General features: G+C 35.6%; 1 protein-coding gene across 10 annotated transcripts in view; it reads right to left on the bottom strand.

The window, feature by feature from the left end:
* Positions 1-19,766, bottom strand: part of SCN1A (sodium voltage-gated channel alpha subunit 1) — a 187,403-nt gene that overhangs the window by 60,410 nt on the left and 107,227 nt on the right. For 7 of the 10 annotated variants that reach the window (XM_027636671.1, XM_027636669.1, XM_027636670.1 and 4 more), the window contains one exon: positions 1,285-1,600. The exons of the other annotated variants lie outside the window; for them this stretch is intronic. In XM_027636671.1, coding sequence (XP_027492472.1) covers positions 1,285-1,548 — 264 coding nt within the window. In that variant the 5' untranslated portion in view covers positions 1,549-1,600. The remainder of the gene's footprint in view (positions 1-1,284; positions 1,601-19,766) is intronic. 10 annotated transcript variants of the gene reach the window in all.

Here is a 19,766-nt window from a genome sequence, read left to right as displayed (position 1 = left end):
TTAGTGTGCAAATAAAAAGATTCTTCCATCTAAATAGTACAGAAACTTGATTCAATATGTTCACTGGTTTGTCACCATTTCTTGCAAATTTATCATCAGACCTGGCTGATATGATAAGTTTTCCGTTCCATTTGTGAAGGGATTGGAAGGGTCTTCCATTCCTAAGGGCTCTAGAAGCATATCTATCATAGGTCATATTTATTGTGTATCCGTTTTCACTGTAAGAGACACAAGACAGACTGATTTGGCTATAAAGGCCCAGGATGAGCTGTGGGCAGGTAGGGATAAAATTATATTGGATATTGTATCATAAACAGACACAATTAGTACAGAACTCTACAAAGCCTGCTTTTATAGAAACACATCTTTTATCTTTGTAAAAGTAGAACTGTGATTTAAAGATAAATCTTCATATGCTGTGAATGGCAGATAAAGGCTCTTTCAGAGGCATCAAATAATACAGATAAAAATACTATTCTTTCATATAGTATTTTCTCTCTTGTCAAAATAGGACTCATAAATCACACGAAATTTAGCAAGCTGAGACACCTAGAACACAGTAGTTTGTTAAAGTCAAAATAACTCCTATCTTGATATTGATAGAGTTTTTATAATCACAGAATCCAATAAATCAAGTATCACCAGATCTAGCTACTGTTATAAAACATGAACTTTTCTGCTGCATATGGGTTGTACAACAGAATCATCCTGAAAGGATTCCAGGCCTGTCCAAGGCCAGCTCCACTAGAAACTTTAAAATAAGTTTTACACTCTTTTTATTATATTTTCTGCTTATCCATTTGTTTCTCTATTGATTTCATAAACTGCTTAAGAATATGCTATCAAAGCAGATTTCTGTGAACAAAATGTTCTATGAATTGGTTCATGCTGTCAGTTTTAAACCTGAAGAACCTGAACAGAATGTTAGTGTACTCAGTTCCAATGTATATTCATGTTTGTAAAGTTTGCAAAATATATACATGTTATGTATACATGTGTTGTGCAGGTATTATATATTGCTTATAATCAAAGACCACACACTATATTTCAGCTTTGATATAAATGTTCCTTTTATATAAATTCAGTTGTATCAAAGGAATAAATTTTGATGTAAATTAAAAGAAAAGGGTGAAAAATTAGTAATCATTAAGGTGGATGGATTCTGGCTGCAAATTAACCGTGTTAATTACTGAAGTAACTACACGATTCGCTTCATGAAAATGAAATGAACATGATAAAGCACTCCAAACACTGGCATATGAACAGGACTGATATTAGACTCACTTTTTTGTTGATGTAGTATGGGTCCATGTCTTCCAAGGGCTCAGACACCATTCCTGGAGGTATGTCGCCGTATATAAACGGGAGTGTTTTTCCTGCCTCCAAATCACTGTTTGGTTTTGGCCCATTTTCATCATCGTCTTTACGATCTTGTTTAGGATTCTTAGCTTTCTCTGCAGCAATGCGTTGTTCAATAGCTGCAAGAGACTCTCTAGTGAAGTATTGGAAGCTGTCTGGTCCTGGTGGTACAAGCACTGACTGCTCCATCTTTTCATCCTGCACATTTTAATTAACATTTATTCTTCTGCATAGGAAAATACTAAAAGAAAGCAGAAAATAAAATCAAACAAACGTGTTGAAATCACCAAGTAAGAAAGACATAACCTTTATTTTTAAATGCTTTTTTTAATGCTATGTTGAAATGTTAAAATACACAATATTGAAATTATGTAAAGAAAGATAAAGTAAGAAACTTAGTTAGTGATTTGACCTTTGTAAGAGGCACTTGAGAGATTCTTATGCTAGTTATTGAAACAGCAAAAGTTTCTCAGGAAATTATAATAGCCTTTTTCTCCAAAGGATACATGGAATGAGAAAGAAGTCAGAATACAAGAGATGGTTGAGGGAAAATATATTAAAACAAATTAAAAGGTGACAAACGACCCCAGAAATTGTGGAAAATAAATGGCTCAAGAGCAGACTGTAAATGAATGCAGAAAGAATTAGGGGAGAAAACGAAAAAAGCAAAAAGGAAAAAAATAGGAAGACTGGAAGATTAGCAGTATAAAAATGCAGAGATGAAAACAAAGAAAACTAAAACATAGGTGGAAGAACAGATTACTGGGAACAAAGCAGGATGAGAAGAAAATACAGATAGGGTTAAACTTAGGAAAAGTCAAAAAGGAGAATAAGAAATTAGATGACAAATAAAGGCAGAAAAGAAAGAAAACCATAGCTGGGAAATTAAAGAGAAGGTCACCCAATTATCTTAGGTAATAAACACCAAATTCTGTAGATCATTAGTGCCAGGGTGAGCACAAATATTTTAATCACATGTATGTGCTGAGTAACGGATTACAGTGGATAACATAAGAAAGAGGGGTCAAAATGCTTATGGGCTCTACAAACTCAATTTTCTTGATTTATCAAGTTAAACTCCCTTACATTTCACACAGATGTATATGATCATCACCCCAAAACAGAGAAATGACTTCTAAAGAATCAAAGTGGCAAATTTCTCACTGTAAAAAACCTAAAGAGAGCTAATCCCTTATCAAAACACAAAGTATTCACTCACGCAGACTACAGACTTAAGCCAAACCCCGTTCTGTACAGCTTTCCCTTCTTTCTAAGGGAAAAGGAATTATCCTGTTCTGTCTCCATTGGGCGTGAAAGGATACGAGAAAATGTACCTCAACCAAAAAGGATTTAAAATCTTGCCTTCCTCTACATAGACAGCATCCTCCAGACAGTCCTCGGCTCCCTATTTCCTGGTTTTGGTTACTTCTAGGAATTGAAACTTCAGTCACTTAACTACTGAACAGTTATAAACTCACAGAGTTTATAACTCAGAGTGTGAGTTTCTTACTATTCAATCACACCTTGTGGATACTGGGAAAGAAGGAGAAAAAACTACCTGCCACATCACTGAACTTTCCGATCCCAAATTGATCCCCCGTAAGTGGTACCAGAATTTAGAAAACAGATCTCATGCTAAGCTGTTTTTCAGATACTGCAGAAGACATAGCTGTAGGTGGATACTACTTGCTCTGTGGGCTTCAGAGACTTAAGAGAGAAGAGACAGTGAGGCTCTCCTTTCTACTTAGTTTCTTGGGCAAAGAAAGGGACTAAGACCTTCTCCCTTTCCCTTTCTCTCTTTCTCTTTTTCTCTTCCTCTTCCTCTTCTCCAATCCCCACGGGTATCAGGAAATGAGTCTACACAGACATGTCTGCCTTTCTCTCTCCTCCTCCTCCTAGTGAGACCCAGGAGGGTGGCTTTCCCCTTTGCCATTTTTCCTTTGAAAATTTCATTCACTGTGCAAAACCGTCACTGTACACAGCACTCAGTGTTCCCTGCCACAGTGGCCAGTGAGGGCACAGCAAGCCAAACGAGTCCTGGCACAGTGGGAGGGGCAGTAGCAAGGGCAATCTCATGTGTTGAGGAGGAAGGAAATGTGAGCAGTCAGCAGAGAAGAGCTCTGAAACCATAGGGTGCTGTGTCAGGATCACCTTTTAGTTCAGAGAGTGTCCCCACCTGGGATGCAGGATAAGGAGGTAAGCCCGCAGGATTTGCCTGCAGATGCACAGAAACAAGCTCATTCATAGCCATTAGTTACATTGCAAAAACATTTGATTCAGCTTCTGTGCTTACACACTGAGTTTAAAAATGGCAAATGCTGTGGGCTTTTCTAATAATACCTGTATTTTTTTCTATAGAAAGGAATTCTATATTGTTTTTCTATAATTAATCCTAGAATGTTCACAGGTCTGCCAAATGCACACAGAGCTAACTAGCTACACCTTTAGATGTAACTAAATCTAGGTAGGCTGTACTTAACAAAATGTTTCTGGAGGCTTTATGAAGATTACCTACTTTTTATCCTCTTAGCAGAATAGAGGATGATACTACAGATACATATAGATACATTTTCCATTTCTTCATGCATTTCCATGATTTTAAGTATTTAGAATTGCAAATAGAAATCTTCTATAAATTTAAAAGTCAATACTAAATGCATACAGATTTCACTATAGTCAGTCCCAAAGCACTTTAATCTGTCATATCACAGTGGTTAACTAATAGGTTTGTATTTCCTTTACTATAGTCAATGAATTTATTCTCACTTATCTGTTATGGGGATGGATAAAAATTGATACCAGACAAAATAATCAAATTATATCTTTCTGATTTCTACCAATTGATTTATTAAATATTAATTGAATAACTACAGATTGCTTACATAATTCAAATGGATTTTTTTGTTTACTTACACTAGTAATTCTACAAAAAAGAGAATATAAAAATATAAGAATACACAAAATACAGATTTCTTATTAAGTTCTTTCCTACTCTCCTTGAGGGAAAGAGATTTTTTTTTTCCTTCTACATTTCCAAGTCTGAGCCACTTTCTTATGAGCAGTTTATCAGTAGGTAAAACATTTCAAATTTTGGAAAATAAAGTACTCAGAACATTTGAGAATAGAATCATTGTGTTTCTTCTGATATTTCCCAAGCAAAGTATATTCATACATACTTTGTAGCATACATTGCTGTAAGCCAGACAACTGCAGAGCACACTCAGTACACTCAGTGTGCATGGATCGAACCATCTGTAGACCACAAGCAGAATAAACCACAAGTTTTTCAGCTGCACCTGTGTAATTGCACAAAGCACAGTTGATCTGCCCATGCATATTAAGCCTGAAGTACCCAGAACTACACTGGATTAGCTATGCACACACAGACCATCTGGACAATATACATACAGTTGGTTCAGCACTTCCCTGATGGATTTGGACTACTGTACACCTTGCATAATTTCAGATCTATACGTATGTCAAAAATAACTTGAACTATCAAATATCCACAGAGCATCTGCAAATTTTTATAGTCTTCAGATTTCACCTAAATAATTTTTATAGGCAAAGTAGAGGAACATATTAGCAAATAGATGAAGAGATGGTGCCTTGTCAAACAATGCTGCCAAATCAGTTACACACTACCCCTTGAAGAAGTCAACTAAATGATATATAACTCTCTGAAAAAGAGACAAGCTTGAACAAGAAGATAATTTCCTAACCTGGTAAACATCTAGTTTACTGGTAATTTTCATGTTCTTCATACCTTCATAAGAAATAGTGATATGAGTTTATGGAGAGTTTGGTCAGGAGAACCTTAGCATACATGTAGAACCACAGGACTGCAAACACCTAAACTCTGACAAGTGAACTTCTTTATATTATCTATATGTTTAAATCTAAAACTGCAACATGCTTCAGTGTTTGATCTCCTGGTACAACACCCATGAATTAAAACTTAGTTGCTACAAAATAAAGATAAATTAGTGAATCTACATGTAAACTCACAGAGTCCAGATCCCTGTGTTATAACATTTTGCATTGTTTATTGGAACAATTTCTCATTACTTTTCATTTATCAACTAGTCATTATGATTCTTGTCTTTAACATAAAGAATAAATATAAATTAGCTTTCTCAAAGTGTGGACTTGTGAGAGGAGAGGAAGGAAAGTATGGGAAACCACTGCAGTTTTATATCTGTGGCCTTAGCTAAGCAGAAATCCTAAGCCAGAGTCTGGCCTGTTTGTCTCTATTTTAGGGCTACTGAAGGTAGCAAAGGTAAGTAGGATATCCAAAGGAATACATTTGGCAGAAGGGCAGAAATCAGTTTAGAATACTGGGACTATACAACTTTTTATGACTCTCTGTAGCTCCTATATAAAATTAAATGTAATGGACTGCTTTATAAGGGAAACATGCATATTACTAGAATTTCAGTAGGATTCTCCCATATTTTTTTTTACCATCTTCTTGATATTTCCTCTCAGCATTGATAATGCAGATCTGGGCACAAGGACTTGCTTACATTAGATTACTTGGACTTGGCTAACTGTATTCATTTAACGCATATTAATTTTAAATAAAGGGTAGGTACAATAATACTGCAGACATCAGAATAGGGTACAGAGATATGCACTGAGCCATAAATAAATTATCTGAAATATTGGAAGTAATCAAATAGTATGTACCAGCTCAAGTGAAAATCTATGCTTTGCAGCTGGGTATTTCCATTACTTAACATGACACACAACAAGGTTATTGGTGCAACAAAAGAGTCACAGAAGGGAAGTGATGAGGGAGAGGATGACTATTTAGTTTGCCACAGAGTTGCAAACAGCCAAGGGGATAGCTATGTGATTTAGGAAGGCAGTTTAGTGTTCAGCCTAGGCTGCCCAACAGCCAGAAAACAGAACAGACAGGGGTAGGAAATGCAGCTCATGTCTATGATATCCACACTGTTGTACAATTGCTTAGCTTACATTTCATTACGTATTTCTGCTAAACTCCCTCATCAGCTCCAGGGATTTCAAAGCCACATTTTCCATCAGTCAGCAAAACTCATACATGGCCACGGGCAACAGACCATCTGATCTCTCTTTGCAGTTCTCTGCCATCACTACGCAGGAATGAAATCAAGATTAGTGGGATAGAAGCCTGTAAGAAAACATGAACTTGGCATTTTAATGGTAATCTTTCATTTGGAAAGGCAATCATGATTTCTGATCCCTGCTCCTAGAGCTATTTCTCTATTATATCTAGTAAATTCACTTGAGAAAAGGCAGTTGAAAGTCACTAGAGATATATTCATAGCTGACAAGAAAAAAATTAGCACTACCTATGGGAAAAGAGGGTTTAGTTCTATTTTTAACTCACAATTAATTTCTTTAATTTAGGAAGAAAATACAAGCCTCAGTTTTGAAAATAAAATAAAATAAGCCAGCCTTACCCAAATAAGATAACTAGCCAAGCAAAACGCCCCTGCTGGTAAAACCAGAATGCTCCCTGTGAGCTATCTGTATGGGGAACTGTTGTCCACTGCAAGCTTTTTTCCCCCAGATTTAACACCTAGATTCTCAGTTCTGTCCTTGTGTCTTGTTTAGAGGAAATCAGAAAGCCACATGATGCAGACACAGTATATTATCCATCTCTAATAGTTACATATATGTATGCATTGTTGAAATTGTTATTCTCATTACATTTTTAAATTTAACTAATGTCTCCCTAAGTCAAAACATAGGCAACAGGCTTCACTTTAGGTAAAAAAAATAAAGCTTGCTTCTGATTACTGATTTGCTAGTTGAATTCTATTAACTTCAAGCAAGTCATTTCTATTTTAGAAAACTGAAAAAAAACCCCAAATTATTTACGCAGTTCCATAGAAAGGAAAAAAATATTTTAATGGGACAAGTCACAATGCAGCTGCATTACTACTCCATCTAAGCAAATATATTTAATAGCGTAGAACTACTGGACTGCTACCAAGCTGAATGAATTCCATGCTTACCCTGTTCCTGCAGTGTATCTTGTGCAGCAAATGACTGCAGTACAGAGCAGCAATCTTTCTGCTTTTTTTCCTTTGAGTAGAGCACTGACCCCTTCTACTGACATTCTACATTACTAACTCAAGTTTAATTTTCTTAAATATCTGTTTCCAAAACATCTGTTTCCATTTACCTTAGCAAGCACAATAGCACCTCTCTTCAGTTAAAACAATAAACAAGGCCGTGTAGGCTATGCAGTGTACATTACATAATGCTACTGATTCATTTTATATTAAGGTAAAATTGAATTTAAGACAAGATTTAAGTTCTGGTCTTGGCCTATTACCACACTTGGGAAAGAAAAAATAAAAGCTGATGCAAAACAGATTGCTCCGTACCCTGTGATGATGCCAAATTTGCAGAGCTAACAAAACCAAAGATGTCGCCATACTCAAATTTTTAGTTTTGTGGGTTGCCTAACCCCATTAATAGCATTCAGGTACTTGCTACCTCATGTGGTCAGTGGAAGGTCAGAAGCCTGAAAGACACAATGACAAAAGTATTTACTTTTGAACAGTTTTAGTTATGCTTGTTTCTGTGGGTTTTTTTTCTAAACAGATAGAACAGCAAGCACTGATTTCACTCTTGAGATTCCCCTGAATCAAGGAAGCAGATGCAGGAACATCAGGAATATTGCTAACATACGAGATAATGGGGAAAAAAATCAATTGTAATTAAGTAAACCAAAAGAATTTCCTGTTCCCATGCACAGTGATGGAGCTGCTATGAAGTGGTAATCTCCCCCCAAACTGTAGAAACTTGTAATTACCTTTTTATACTGCACAGGAAATTCAGACACATATGAAAGGTAGAACTTTTGAAACTTTATCTTTGCTTTTAAGTCACTGTACACTCAAGGCATGCCTCAGCACATGCTTGTGCACAGTGCAGAAAGGAGGCAGTAACAGCTTCATTGCTCTGTTTTAGAAGCAGGATATCATATGCTAAGTCACTGCAGTGCAGCACCCAAAGTGAGGGATTCATCTCACAGGCTGTCTTCGAAAGGAGCAAGTGCACAAGGAATGGGAGATGCTCAAACCACAAACCAGCTCCACAGCCTAGGAAGCACTACTGCCACTGCATGACTTTGGAAATGCTCCTGTGGTCATCAGCCCGTTCTGCAGCCCTCAGCCTATCTTAGGTTTTACGACATGTAACAAATACATGGGCTACATGTGACAAGTGTTTTTCAGAGTAATTTGTACGCTGTATGTTAATTTCATCTAACATGGCATTTGTATTGCTGTTTATGTGGGCAAGGCAATGTATCCTTGTTCACTGGCCACTCCTGATCCTAAGGATCAGAACTCATCTGCAGCTCTCTCCATATGGCCCTCAGCAGTTTTGTGATTCTGTACACAAAAATGAGCAACCATTTTTACCAACAGTAAGAGGATTCTGCTATTTCTTAGTATGCTGCTTTGAACTTAATAATTTCCTAACGATATGTGAGAAATGGCTTATTACCAGGAGATTAACAATTTCTCTTTACAGTAGCATAACTAGCATCTCTTCTTGTAGATATACATTTAACTTTAAAAACTATTTTATATATACATATATCTTTCAAAATAAAAATAAAAGTCACATCACTACTGTAAAGAAACTTCCAAAACACAGACCTGGTCAAAAATAAACATGTAAGCAACTCTTGTCTATTTCCTGATTAAGTTTGAACTGATTTTCAACAAAATTTTGAATTAACAATGATAGTCCAATGTAATTTTCCAAAATTCTTGTTCAGTGGACACTCATGAGGCCACCATGTTTCAGTTTTATGTCCAGGCATGTCTATACATGACATGGCCTTGAGATATAACAGTGCTCAAGCCCTGACACCTTGTGCCTTAGAGGTAGTACAGTTGCATAGTTCATTTCCTCTACTGAATATTAGATATTTGGCTTATTTTGAGATCTAAAAAGCTCCTACATGGCTCTCGGTATTTTCAGTTGCATGGAGGGGAAACCAATCTTGAAAATTCCTAGAAACCATTCCTAAATGGTTCTTGCTATTAAACGGTTAACTACAAGTTGCAGCAACAGGACCTGCTGTCTCTGCCCCACCCTTTGAGCAATGCCTTATTGGAAAAAGTTCTGGATTTTCAAAGAAAGGTAGAGCCTAGGAATTAGTATTTCCATAGAAGCAGTGTTTTGAAAGCCACTGAGTGAAGATTGTTAGCCACACTTTCATTTAAAAGCAAAGATTTCATCTTTTTTTTTTCCTTTTGAGGTGCTGGTGACTTTCCAGTCATTTAATATTTTATATTCTAACCTTACAATAAATGTTCAGGATGTTAAGTTGATTTTTGATGGGAATGTAAAGATATAATAAATAATCCAGTCAAAAGCCAAGAGCAGTAATATTATAGATTATGAAATCTGGTGATATTGGGACTTTGGGAGTTTTTTTTAATCCTGTGACTGGTCAAGAAGAACAATTAGAGAAATGTGCTTCTTAAAATAAATAAGAATATGTTATGTGCAGGGACTTTAAATGTTTAGCAGCCCAGAACATTTGAAAATCGATAAACTTAATGTTATGAAGTGTACTGAGAAAACAGAAAAAATGTAAAACTTGGACATTATCACCAGCTACTATGTGTTATTTAAAAATGGAAAACCATTAATCAGAAATTTCTGAAAGATTGATATATACTTAAAAATAGCATAAATGATAACAATTTTTGCAGAAAAGCATTCAGTCATTCAAATTCTGAGACACTTTCCGTTACCGCCCTGAAGATCAGATAATCTACTAAAAAGCAAGAAACATTTACTTTATCAAATATAGTACTGAGCTATGTGGTTAAACATAGAATTGTAGTGCACATTTAGTGATGATTTTGCAAAGAAATTATTCTCAAATCTAGGTACAGAAATACAATAAAAAAGGAAAGAGGTTTGAGATCTGTAGTTCTTATAAATATCACACATCAAATATGCACAAACTATATTAATGAGGCTAATGAAGTAATAAAATACTTAATAATTTTAAAGTTTTCTACCTTTCATTCTATCTTAAACTGAAACTCATAGATTACTAGGTCTGTATCATGTGACTGTTCATGTGGCTCCACCTGTAAGATCAAAGCTCAAATAGGAGAATCAACATGGTACAGTAAAGACGACAGCAAACAATGTCAGATCTGACTAACAGCAAATCACATTTCTTTCAATCTCAGTTTTTCTGATCAAAAAATAAGAGTTTGCCCATTTTATAGGATTTGGGATTGAGGATTAAAGTATGGTTCAAACCCATACTTTTGTCTTTTCAGTGACTGAAAGTACTCTTGCATTTGTGATTGAAACTACTTATTGCCGTTCTAAATTGTCATTTTTAATGTAGTAGAGACTAAAGTGTTTTGGAATGCTGTTTTTAAATAGTAATTTTTAGTTTATAATAGTGAGTTTTAATGCCTTCTGGTATTTTGGCATCAGGTGTCTAGGGCAGTATCTTAAATTATAAGATTAGTCATTGTTTTTCCATAACTCCTTACTCTAGTACTAGCAGACCAGTGTGAAAGCTAGTTCTAGCCCTGCTAGATGAGAGAAAGCTTCAGCCACTCAACCTCCCAGAGTCAGGTATTGATTTACAACACACCCAGCTGAGAAAAATGAGGAGAGGCATTCCTCAGCACGTCATGCTTCTTGTCTGATCAATGCATCTGAAGACAAGGCACCGTTTTCTACCAGACTCTGCAAGCTGAATAATGTTTCTGCAGGTGTTATATATACAGCTCAGGTGCATTCATATAAACAAGCTTGCAGGGAGAAGCCAAAGTAGGAAACTCCATTTTTTAAAACCATTTTTCAATGCACTTGAGTGGGGGTACAACAATGAAAGTAAGAGCACTACATAAAGATGGGAATATCCACTTATATAAAGTATGTCAACAGTGAACACTGTTAGAGAAAAGATCAATGCAATTTGTAGGGTCATGGCTCTAAGGAATCGAAGGACATTTAAGTCTGAGGGAAACATGCACAGTTAAGAAGCTTAAAAATGTTCGTGCCACATTCTCTGTGAGTCAAGGACAAATTAGAGACTTAATATCATAAGTGGAAATGATATCAAATAGATCTTAATTTGTTTTTGAGGAAAAAGCTTATGAAAAGTATAAATACAGAATAATTTTCAGGGCTTAGCAATTTTGAGTAGGAGTTGGTTTGTTACACCTGTTTATGCAGTTTTCCATATTTATCACTCTTAAAATTCTTGGTTTTCTCTACGATTTAAAATTGCATCAAGATTTATGTTTGTAATCTAACAGATGAAGTTTTGATCCTACTAAAGTTGTTCTCAGAACATGCCATTGACCTAATTCATGCAGGTAAGTTTTGTTACCTAATTGATATATTTGAGTTATATCTTCAAGAATTCTTATTTGTGCTAGGTAAAAATGTAATTTCAACTAAAAATCCTTTTGTCTTATCTTAAAATAGAGGTATATTAACCCAGAAGAATACTTCCCTCTAGTTTTCTTATACATACTGAAATTTTATGAGCTGAATTTCACATATGCTAAAAAGATGCAGTTTCTTTTCCTGAACATATTTTGATATTTCAATGCTGTACGACTAATGCCTAAAAAAGAAATATGAGTGAGATACATTTTTATTGATAAATTAATACAAGTACTATTGCAATCATGTAAATATACATATATCATCCATCATTTAATAATTAAATTTTTGCAGAGTATATATAAATTCATTATGATGGAAGTCTTCTTTTGTCACATATAGTGCAAATTACTTCTCATACTTTAAATTGTGGGATGATAAAATGCTTTTTATACTACAATATGTAATGTCATACAACATATAATGTAATTGGAATCAACTACATAGCTATTCTCAAGGTGGGAAAAGCTGAGGATAGGGGGCAGGGATTTAGCCTGAGGAAAGTCCTCAAAAAAAAGGTATGAAAATTTTTGCTCTCCCTTCCTCTCTTCTTACTTTTTTTGCTCCATGAAATCTTTTCATCTTTCTGGCAAGCCCGTGGAGAACTTGAACTTAACATTGTCCTTGGGTAAGTGGGTCCTAGGGAGTGAGATGCAAGTGTGCTGTCTCCCTCCATGTCTGTTTGAGCCTTTCTAGGCAGCAGGGCTTTCTGGAAGTGAGTGCTTTGGGAGTGTTTTGGGCTAGATTGGATCAAGGCTGGGTTTTCAGGTACGTGGTTGTGAAGTTGGGCTTTCTGTTGGATCAGTGATGAGGGAATTCTTGGGTGAACTGCACGTTGACCACAGAAGCTTGTAGGAAGCCAACAAGCAGGAAGAGGTGAATGTACCTAGAATATTCCAAAACCAAATAAGGTCAAGATCAAAATCGTTACCACTGTAAAAGAGTTAAAGCCAGGTGAGAATGCAAAGCAAGAGGCATTTTTTCAGTGAGAACACAATGGCCTGATGCATAACACATGGAGAAAGCATAAGACTGTGATTAGGCACTTTACACAGCCTGTCCCCTTAGTGACTATGTCCCCTAAGAATAGAGGATCTCAGTGAAAAAGTGCAATATATTTTACAGTATCAAATCTTAAGACATTTGTTTTGAAACAAGAGCACACAGATTTATCAGCAGTAATATGGAATTTTAATATTGTTTTATTACCTATTTTTCTCAGGCTACATCTGTACTATATTTGAGAGTGTGCAGCCAAAACTTTATTCTGTCATAAGCAGCTTCTGAGGCAACATGAACCTGCCCATATTTCTGGCATATTTGTGGTGATACTGCCTTTTACAGGTAGTCCTTCTGGACCTGAGAAACAGATTGCTTTCAAATCTCCAAGTCTGCAGATATCTGAGCTTTTCTTGGAAAGTCTCTCTTGAGTTACTTTTGGTTTTGTCCCCTGAACACCAGACAGCCAAGACATGTTCACATTGCAGGTAAATGGGTTTACACAGCTGTGAAGTTTATCTTTTCAGAATAGCATCAGAGCTGTCGAAACCACAGGGGCCCTGCTGAAAGCAGGCAGAATAGATGGCTGTAGCTATTTTAGTCTCCAAGCTCCCTTCAGAAACATCCTATTTATCCTATATGTAGTTCGATTGACCCAGGTTTTAATTATTTCAGACTTCCTTCTGCTGCCATTGCTGGTGTAAATGTCTTCAATTTCTAGATGGAGTGATTCATCCCAGACTATCAGTGCTTAACACAGCAGTTTGGCACATGAAAGGCAACCAAGCCTAAGGGCTGCTGAGGTCAGTGGTGCCTGTGCTACTGTCAGTCATAATGAATCTGACTCTCATATTATATATGTCAAATGTCCTTGTCCAAGTTTTGGAGGCAAACTATGTTTAAATCTTATTGTACTTCTAACACCCCTCCTATACCTAAAGTCTCTTTTCCATCATGCTTACAAAGAAACAAGTTTCTTTCTCCCTATCTAACAAAACCTGCCCTTGTTCAGAATGAATTTCTAACTAGTTGCTTGAGCTATGTTATCCTGCTCTATAAGTTCTCAGAAAACAGATGACTGGTTTCCTCTCAGAGGGTCTTTGCAACCTTTCTTCATTATCTTGAATTTCATTTTTTAGATGTTAACTCTGTTGTTTTCAATTTACATCAATACTGTGCTTTTGAAGAAGACTTCCAGTTCCATTTAGGAGAACTAATGTCTGCAAAGATTCCTCATTATTCTCCTTTTAACCTTTTCTTTTTCAAGACACCTAAAACTCTTCAGTGGTTGGGCTGCTCAGCTACCAAAACAACTCCATCACCATAAAGGTCCTCTTTCCCTCTGTGACATCTAAGCATTTTTCTTTATGCTAGATTGCATCCTGGTTGGAGCAGGGATTCCCTTTCTCTCTGTATTTGAATAGCACATACAGATTGGGGTCCTAGATTCCATATCTGAATGCCTGCCAACTATAGGCATACAAAACTATCCATATGCCATACCAAGGTAACCTGTAATGTAGGCCACAAATTGAAATAGAGTAATTTGCAGGTAAGAATCTGGATATTAAGAGGTGTTAAAATTCAAGACTATGTACTTCAGAGGAGTAGTATGAAGGAACGCATTCAGAATTTGAGCCCGAGGTGGTTTTTAGTAAAGTCCCTGAAACTTCCAAAAGTAAAAATACAGTCCACAACACTGCAATATGGTATTTTAACTGGGATGACACATGAATGCCTCAAAAAAACCTGAAATCCTTCTTGTTTTAAACCCCCAAAACTGTTAACAATTACTGCTTCAGCAAAGCCACTTGAATTGGAAACATTACACAGAAAACACAGACCTGCAGACCTCTAAAGAGAGGGGAAAACTGCTTACTTTGTGGTCTTCGGTATACTGCTAATCACAGTTTCACTACCCTCAGCCATTATTCAGCCATCTTCACCATCTTTTCTCACATGAAAGAGAGCAAATGGCTTGTATTTCCTATCTGAAACTTATCTGAACAGACAGCTAAAGGCATAAGCCATCCTTTTCTAAAGTGCTAAGTAATCAAGAATTCACACAAAAATCAATATGAAATTCTTGTCACTTCACTTGGAGACGTATTTTTTGCCTTAGCACCAAAATATAGACTTATATACATAAGCTTATACCTTTTGTATGAAATTTCAGCCTTATATCATAGTCGAGTTTACTTTAATCACAAGAGGAAGAAAACTACTGCCAAACCCAACTAATTTCCTGCATTTCAGAATTCTACAAAGCATATAACCCTGAGAACTAAATGCCACTGCTGAGACAAACAGAGAAATACTATGTGCAAGGAGGTCAAAGAAAAAGGGAAGAAAACACTACTAATACTATAAGAGAGTTAAATGGAACTTAATGTCCTGAAAACTGATTTGTTTTGAAACAAAGAAATAGCTTTTCAAAATAAAATTTAATGTTTACTACTCCCCTGCACTTAAAAAAATTAATTAATTCATATTTCCCCAGGTGTTCCCCCCCCCCCCCAACCTCAGTGTTAGATATCATCTAGGAATCAGGCATGCAGACATAAGAGAGGGGGTACTGTATCAGCTACTTTGCTTTCTCTTGTTAGCATGTCTCATAATTTATCATTCTCATACTCTTGGTCAGTAAGCATTTTTGTTTCTCCCAGTGCAGACATTAAATATTATTTAGTGCTGGTTCAGGAATAGCCTGAACTTAGACTTCACAGATGTATAGAAACCTGTCTTGAGGGGAAAGCAGAGAGCAAGTCTGAGGTCAATGCCCACCAGGGTCAGATTCCCAGGCAGCCTGTGCAGCAGCTGGACAGCACAAAACCTACAGCAAAACTACCAGATGCACTGTCTAAAAGATATGAGAATTTCTTTTTACCAGGCTGTAGCCCCAGAGTTCCCATAAACTGTAAGAATACACGGGATTGGTATTACATATAACATTTATCATTTTTTAAAAAAATGAACAGAGAATGTATGTGCCCTTCTAAGCTGCTGCTCATTTTAAACTCATTATAGTGACACCCTCAGCGGATGTGGTTGATAGCAAAGCAAAAGAGACAATGGCTCTTTCTAGGTCGGGCTGAAGTTTGTTTGTGAAATAAAGTGGTAGCAGCACTGTTCCTAGTGTTGCAAGAAAACAGTTTCAAAAAATGATTGCAAAATAAAAACTAAAAAATTAAAATATTGTTTGAATAAAAGTAATATTCAATTAGAATTCTATTTGAAAGGCACTCATAATAATTAAACTTTTTCCCCCCTAATCTCATTGCACATAAATAAAACTGAAAACTTCTGTCTACTATATATCCCACTCATGAAATACGACAATGTTTTGACTTCAGACCAGGTACACTCCTCATACCTGGTGATGCAACACTGCATCTACATTAGCATGTCCACATTTTCTAATTTATATTTATATTAATAGAAATAGGTTTATAATTTATATATTTAATATATATATATATTTATATTTTATAATTTATTTTCTCATTTTCGTTTTTTAGTGCTTAGTTGTTCCTTATTAGAGATGAACAAGCTGGTGACAGCCTTCACCTGCACTCCTAGGATGTGGTTTTGTATTACAGACTCATAGACTGGCTGAGGTGGGAAGGCACCTCTGGAGATTGGCTGTTCTACTAGAATAAAGAAATTCTGCTAAATTTTCTCACAGATAAGTAGCCCAGGTGGGTGTACATTCTGCTGCTATAAAATGTTGCAGGCAATTTTATATTTGCCCATCAAAAAGCAGACAGCAACATCTTGAAATAACATCTGGCAAGCCTTCTTCATCTAGGTGTGCCAATAACTATAGTTTTACAAAGCTCCACAGTCCCAGAAAACAGTGCTACAGAGTACACTATTTTGCATCAGATTTTAAGTATATTCTATATATCTTTCTTTTCTCAGACTCTCTCTATACATCTTAACCATCATTTGTTAAAGCAAAATCAGTTTAATCTGCCACTAAATAGTGATGTATTTTTAATGATTCATGTACACTGGTTTTCGTGCAAGCATTCAGGATTATTAAAAAGAAATAAAACAGTCTGGCATCTGATTTAGCAAGATACTTTCTAAATTGGTTTTGCACTTCTTGTAAGTATTTATTAACAATCTTATACACTATAATTAACACTTTCTAATTAGCATTAAAGTTAAACAATCTATATGAAGATGTGTCCCTCCATAATATTGGCTTTCATGGAAGACAATGAAGCTATAGATTTCAAATTTATTTTTTTCCAGCTATAAAATGTTCCTAAGGGACACTTTGAACAGTATTGTGCTGTTTCATTTGTAATTTTTATTTCAAAAATTGCAATATTTTCACAGAATATTCTGAGTTGTAAAAAACCCCCCAAGGATCATTGAGTCCAACTCTTAATGGAATGGTCCATACAGTCATATGAACCCACAACCTTGGTGACAGCATCGTGCTCTAATCAACTGAGCTAATCTCAGGGTCTTTTGTATGCAGTTGATTAACATGTTATACTAGTTTGTGGATTTATTTAGCTAATTCTAAAACCATATTCTAAAAAAAAATCTGAGCAATAAAGTGTTATTATTTCTTCCTAGGTTAACTATAAATATTTTTCATTATCTATATTCATATGAACAATATTTATTTTGTTTGCTCTGTAGCTTAGAGGTCAATACATTAATCAATGGTGAGAAATATTTCTGGATCCAGGGACAAAATCACCTCTCTTGCTAAAAAGAGCTGATCTTGGTGCAATTTTCACTCGTTTTAGTTAGTAGTTTCCCAAAGAGTTTAAGAACACGACTCAAGAGTTAGCTCACAGCAGAAGGCAGAGTCTGTTGTCAGGGTGCAAACAGCCACCACGTTGGTAAAGACAAGACCCTCTGCAGACACAGGGTATCTCAGTGCCGGTTAGTCTCGGTTTTAGATCGAGCCAAAATGAGTAAGAAACAATTATATTGTAAAATATGTATTATTTTCCTTGGAGTGAAAATTTTTGTTTCAGATAAAACATTCTATTAATTAACAGTGCTTGATTTACAATAAATTTTTTTGAGAAAATATGAAGTCCTGAAAACATAATAAAGGATCATTCTTTATGGTTTATCTCTCCCTGTGTGAGTAAAGAGAAAATAAGTTGAATTGAAGGCAAAAATACTCAGATGCAAGGTTTCTACATTATACTTGGATTATATAGTTAATATTTAAGGAAAAAAATTAAATTGTTGGATAACTTTTTTTCAATTAAGCATTGTTAATTGAAAACAGTATGGAACTCTGAATAGTTCTCTGTCTTTATCCATCACTGAACATTCCAGGTGGTATATTTGTCATTATTTAGGGTTTCATTGTAGGAAATAAATGTATTAGATTGGGTTTCTCAGCTGTGAAAAATACTGAATATAAACATTAAAAATAAAACTTTGAAATGGCTCTGGTACACTCACTTTAATCAGATTCTGAAGTGTCCTAGTTCTCTATGAAGAAAAACTATCAATTTAAAAATCTTTTTAATTAAATGTATAGTATTCTCCTGACAATAAGCAAATTTGGTCAGATTTGCCAAATATCCTTTTTCTGCCCCTTTTATTCACACACTCGTTATCATTAACCATTAAAGACTATTTAATCTAAGAGAAACACTAAGAAATTAAGTAAGTTCTCAGGATCTATATTCTGTTCTTTCTAGATATATTTGAAGTCTTGCAGAGTGTATATATCATAGGATAAATATTTTCAGGGGGTGTTTATATACTTTTAGGCAATCCTAATAAAGATAGCTATTACTAGGTCTATTTTGGACCCTATATAATTTCTTATACCCTTTTTTTTTTTTTTTAAAGTCTGTTACACAACAGATATCTACTTCTTTTTGTAGACTCAGAGAAAAATTGGATTGGAAAAAAAAAAAGATCAGAGGCCACGTAGTTCATCTTGCTGCCCAAGGCAAGATTGCCATACCTATTTCCCAACAGATGTTTCATCTAACCCCTTCCTACAGACCTTCAGGACAAATTTCACAGATTCCTCTGACACTATTGCAGCTCTTCACTATCCTCTCTAGCAGAATGCTTGTCCCCATATCTCATCTGGGTGAGCCCATTTCTTCTGCCTTCACTTCCTATCCCAGTCAGATGGACATCTAGAACAGTGTGCGGCTCCTAATGATCCACCAGTCACTTCACTTCTGTTTGCAGGAATCCTGCAAAGCTACCGAAAGAGCCCTGCTGAGACATTCCTAACAGGAGCACCTATCATCTGCATTCAGTAATACCTTCATCACAATTTCCTCTTAGCAAACAAATATAAATTTAAAAATAATTTTAAACAGAGTTTAGACACTTTAAATAATTAAAGAAAATGAAAGATCTTGCTCTGAATGAAACACCATTAAAGAGTAAGTAGAAAATGGAGTATGGGGAGGGATGAGAGGATGGAAGAATTGCAGGCACGTACATCTAGAACACAGTCTTGTTACTGGGTTAAAATGCACTTAAATAGCCAAGTATTTGACAGCTTCCTCCAGACATATTACTTCAGTTAAACAATACTGTAGTTGCTATTTAGTGTTTTCATCTTTGATCAACGCCACTATTAAATAAAGCCTAATTGAGTCACACACTCTTCATTTATTCCTAAATTTATTCTGACCTTGACAGGATTTGGGTTTTAGTTTGGTTTTGTTTTGTTTTACCAGGAGAATGATCTTCAGTGTTTTGAACTGTATTATGAAGTAATTTTAAAAAGCCAGTGCTGCAAGTAAATTAAAGGATCTGTTTAAGGAGTAAGAGAAAGATGAAGAAGATTGGTCTGCATGTTTGCAAGGTACTGATTACCAAAACAGAGGGAATGAAATGGGATAGATCTTGAAAGCTTGAACTGAGCTGGATGTTTTTCACACCAAAACTAGGGGCGTTATGTCCTTTTTTTCCCTCAGATACTTGTGAAAAAAGAGGAAATTAAT

The sequence above is a fragment of the Corapipo altera genome, unplaced genomic scaffold, assembly GCF_003945725.1.
Source record: "Corapipo altera isolate COAL_440 unplaced genomic scaffold, ASM394572v1 45, whole genome shotgun sequence".
NCBI classification, from domain to species: domain Eukaryota; kingdom Metazoa; phylum Chordata; class Aves; order Passeriformes; family Pipridae; genus Corapipo; species Corapipo altera.
This window is presented reverse-complemented; position numbering and strand designations above follow the sequence as displayed.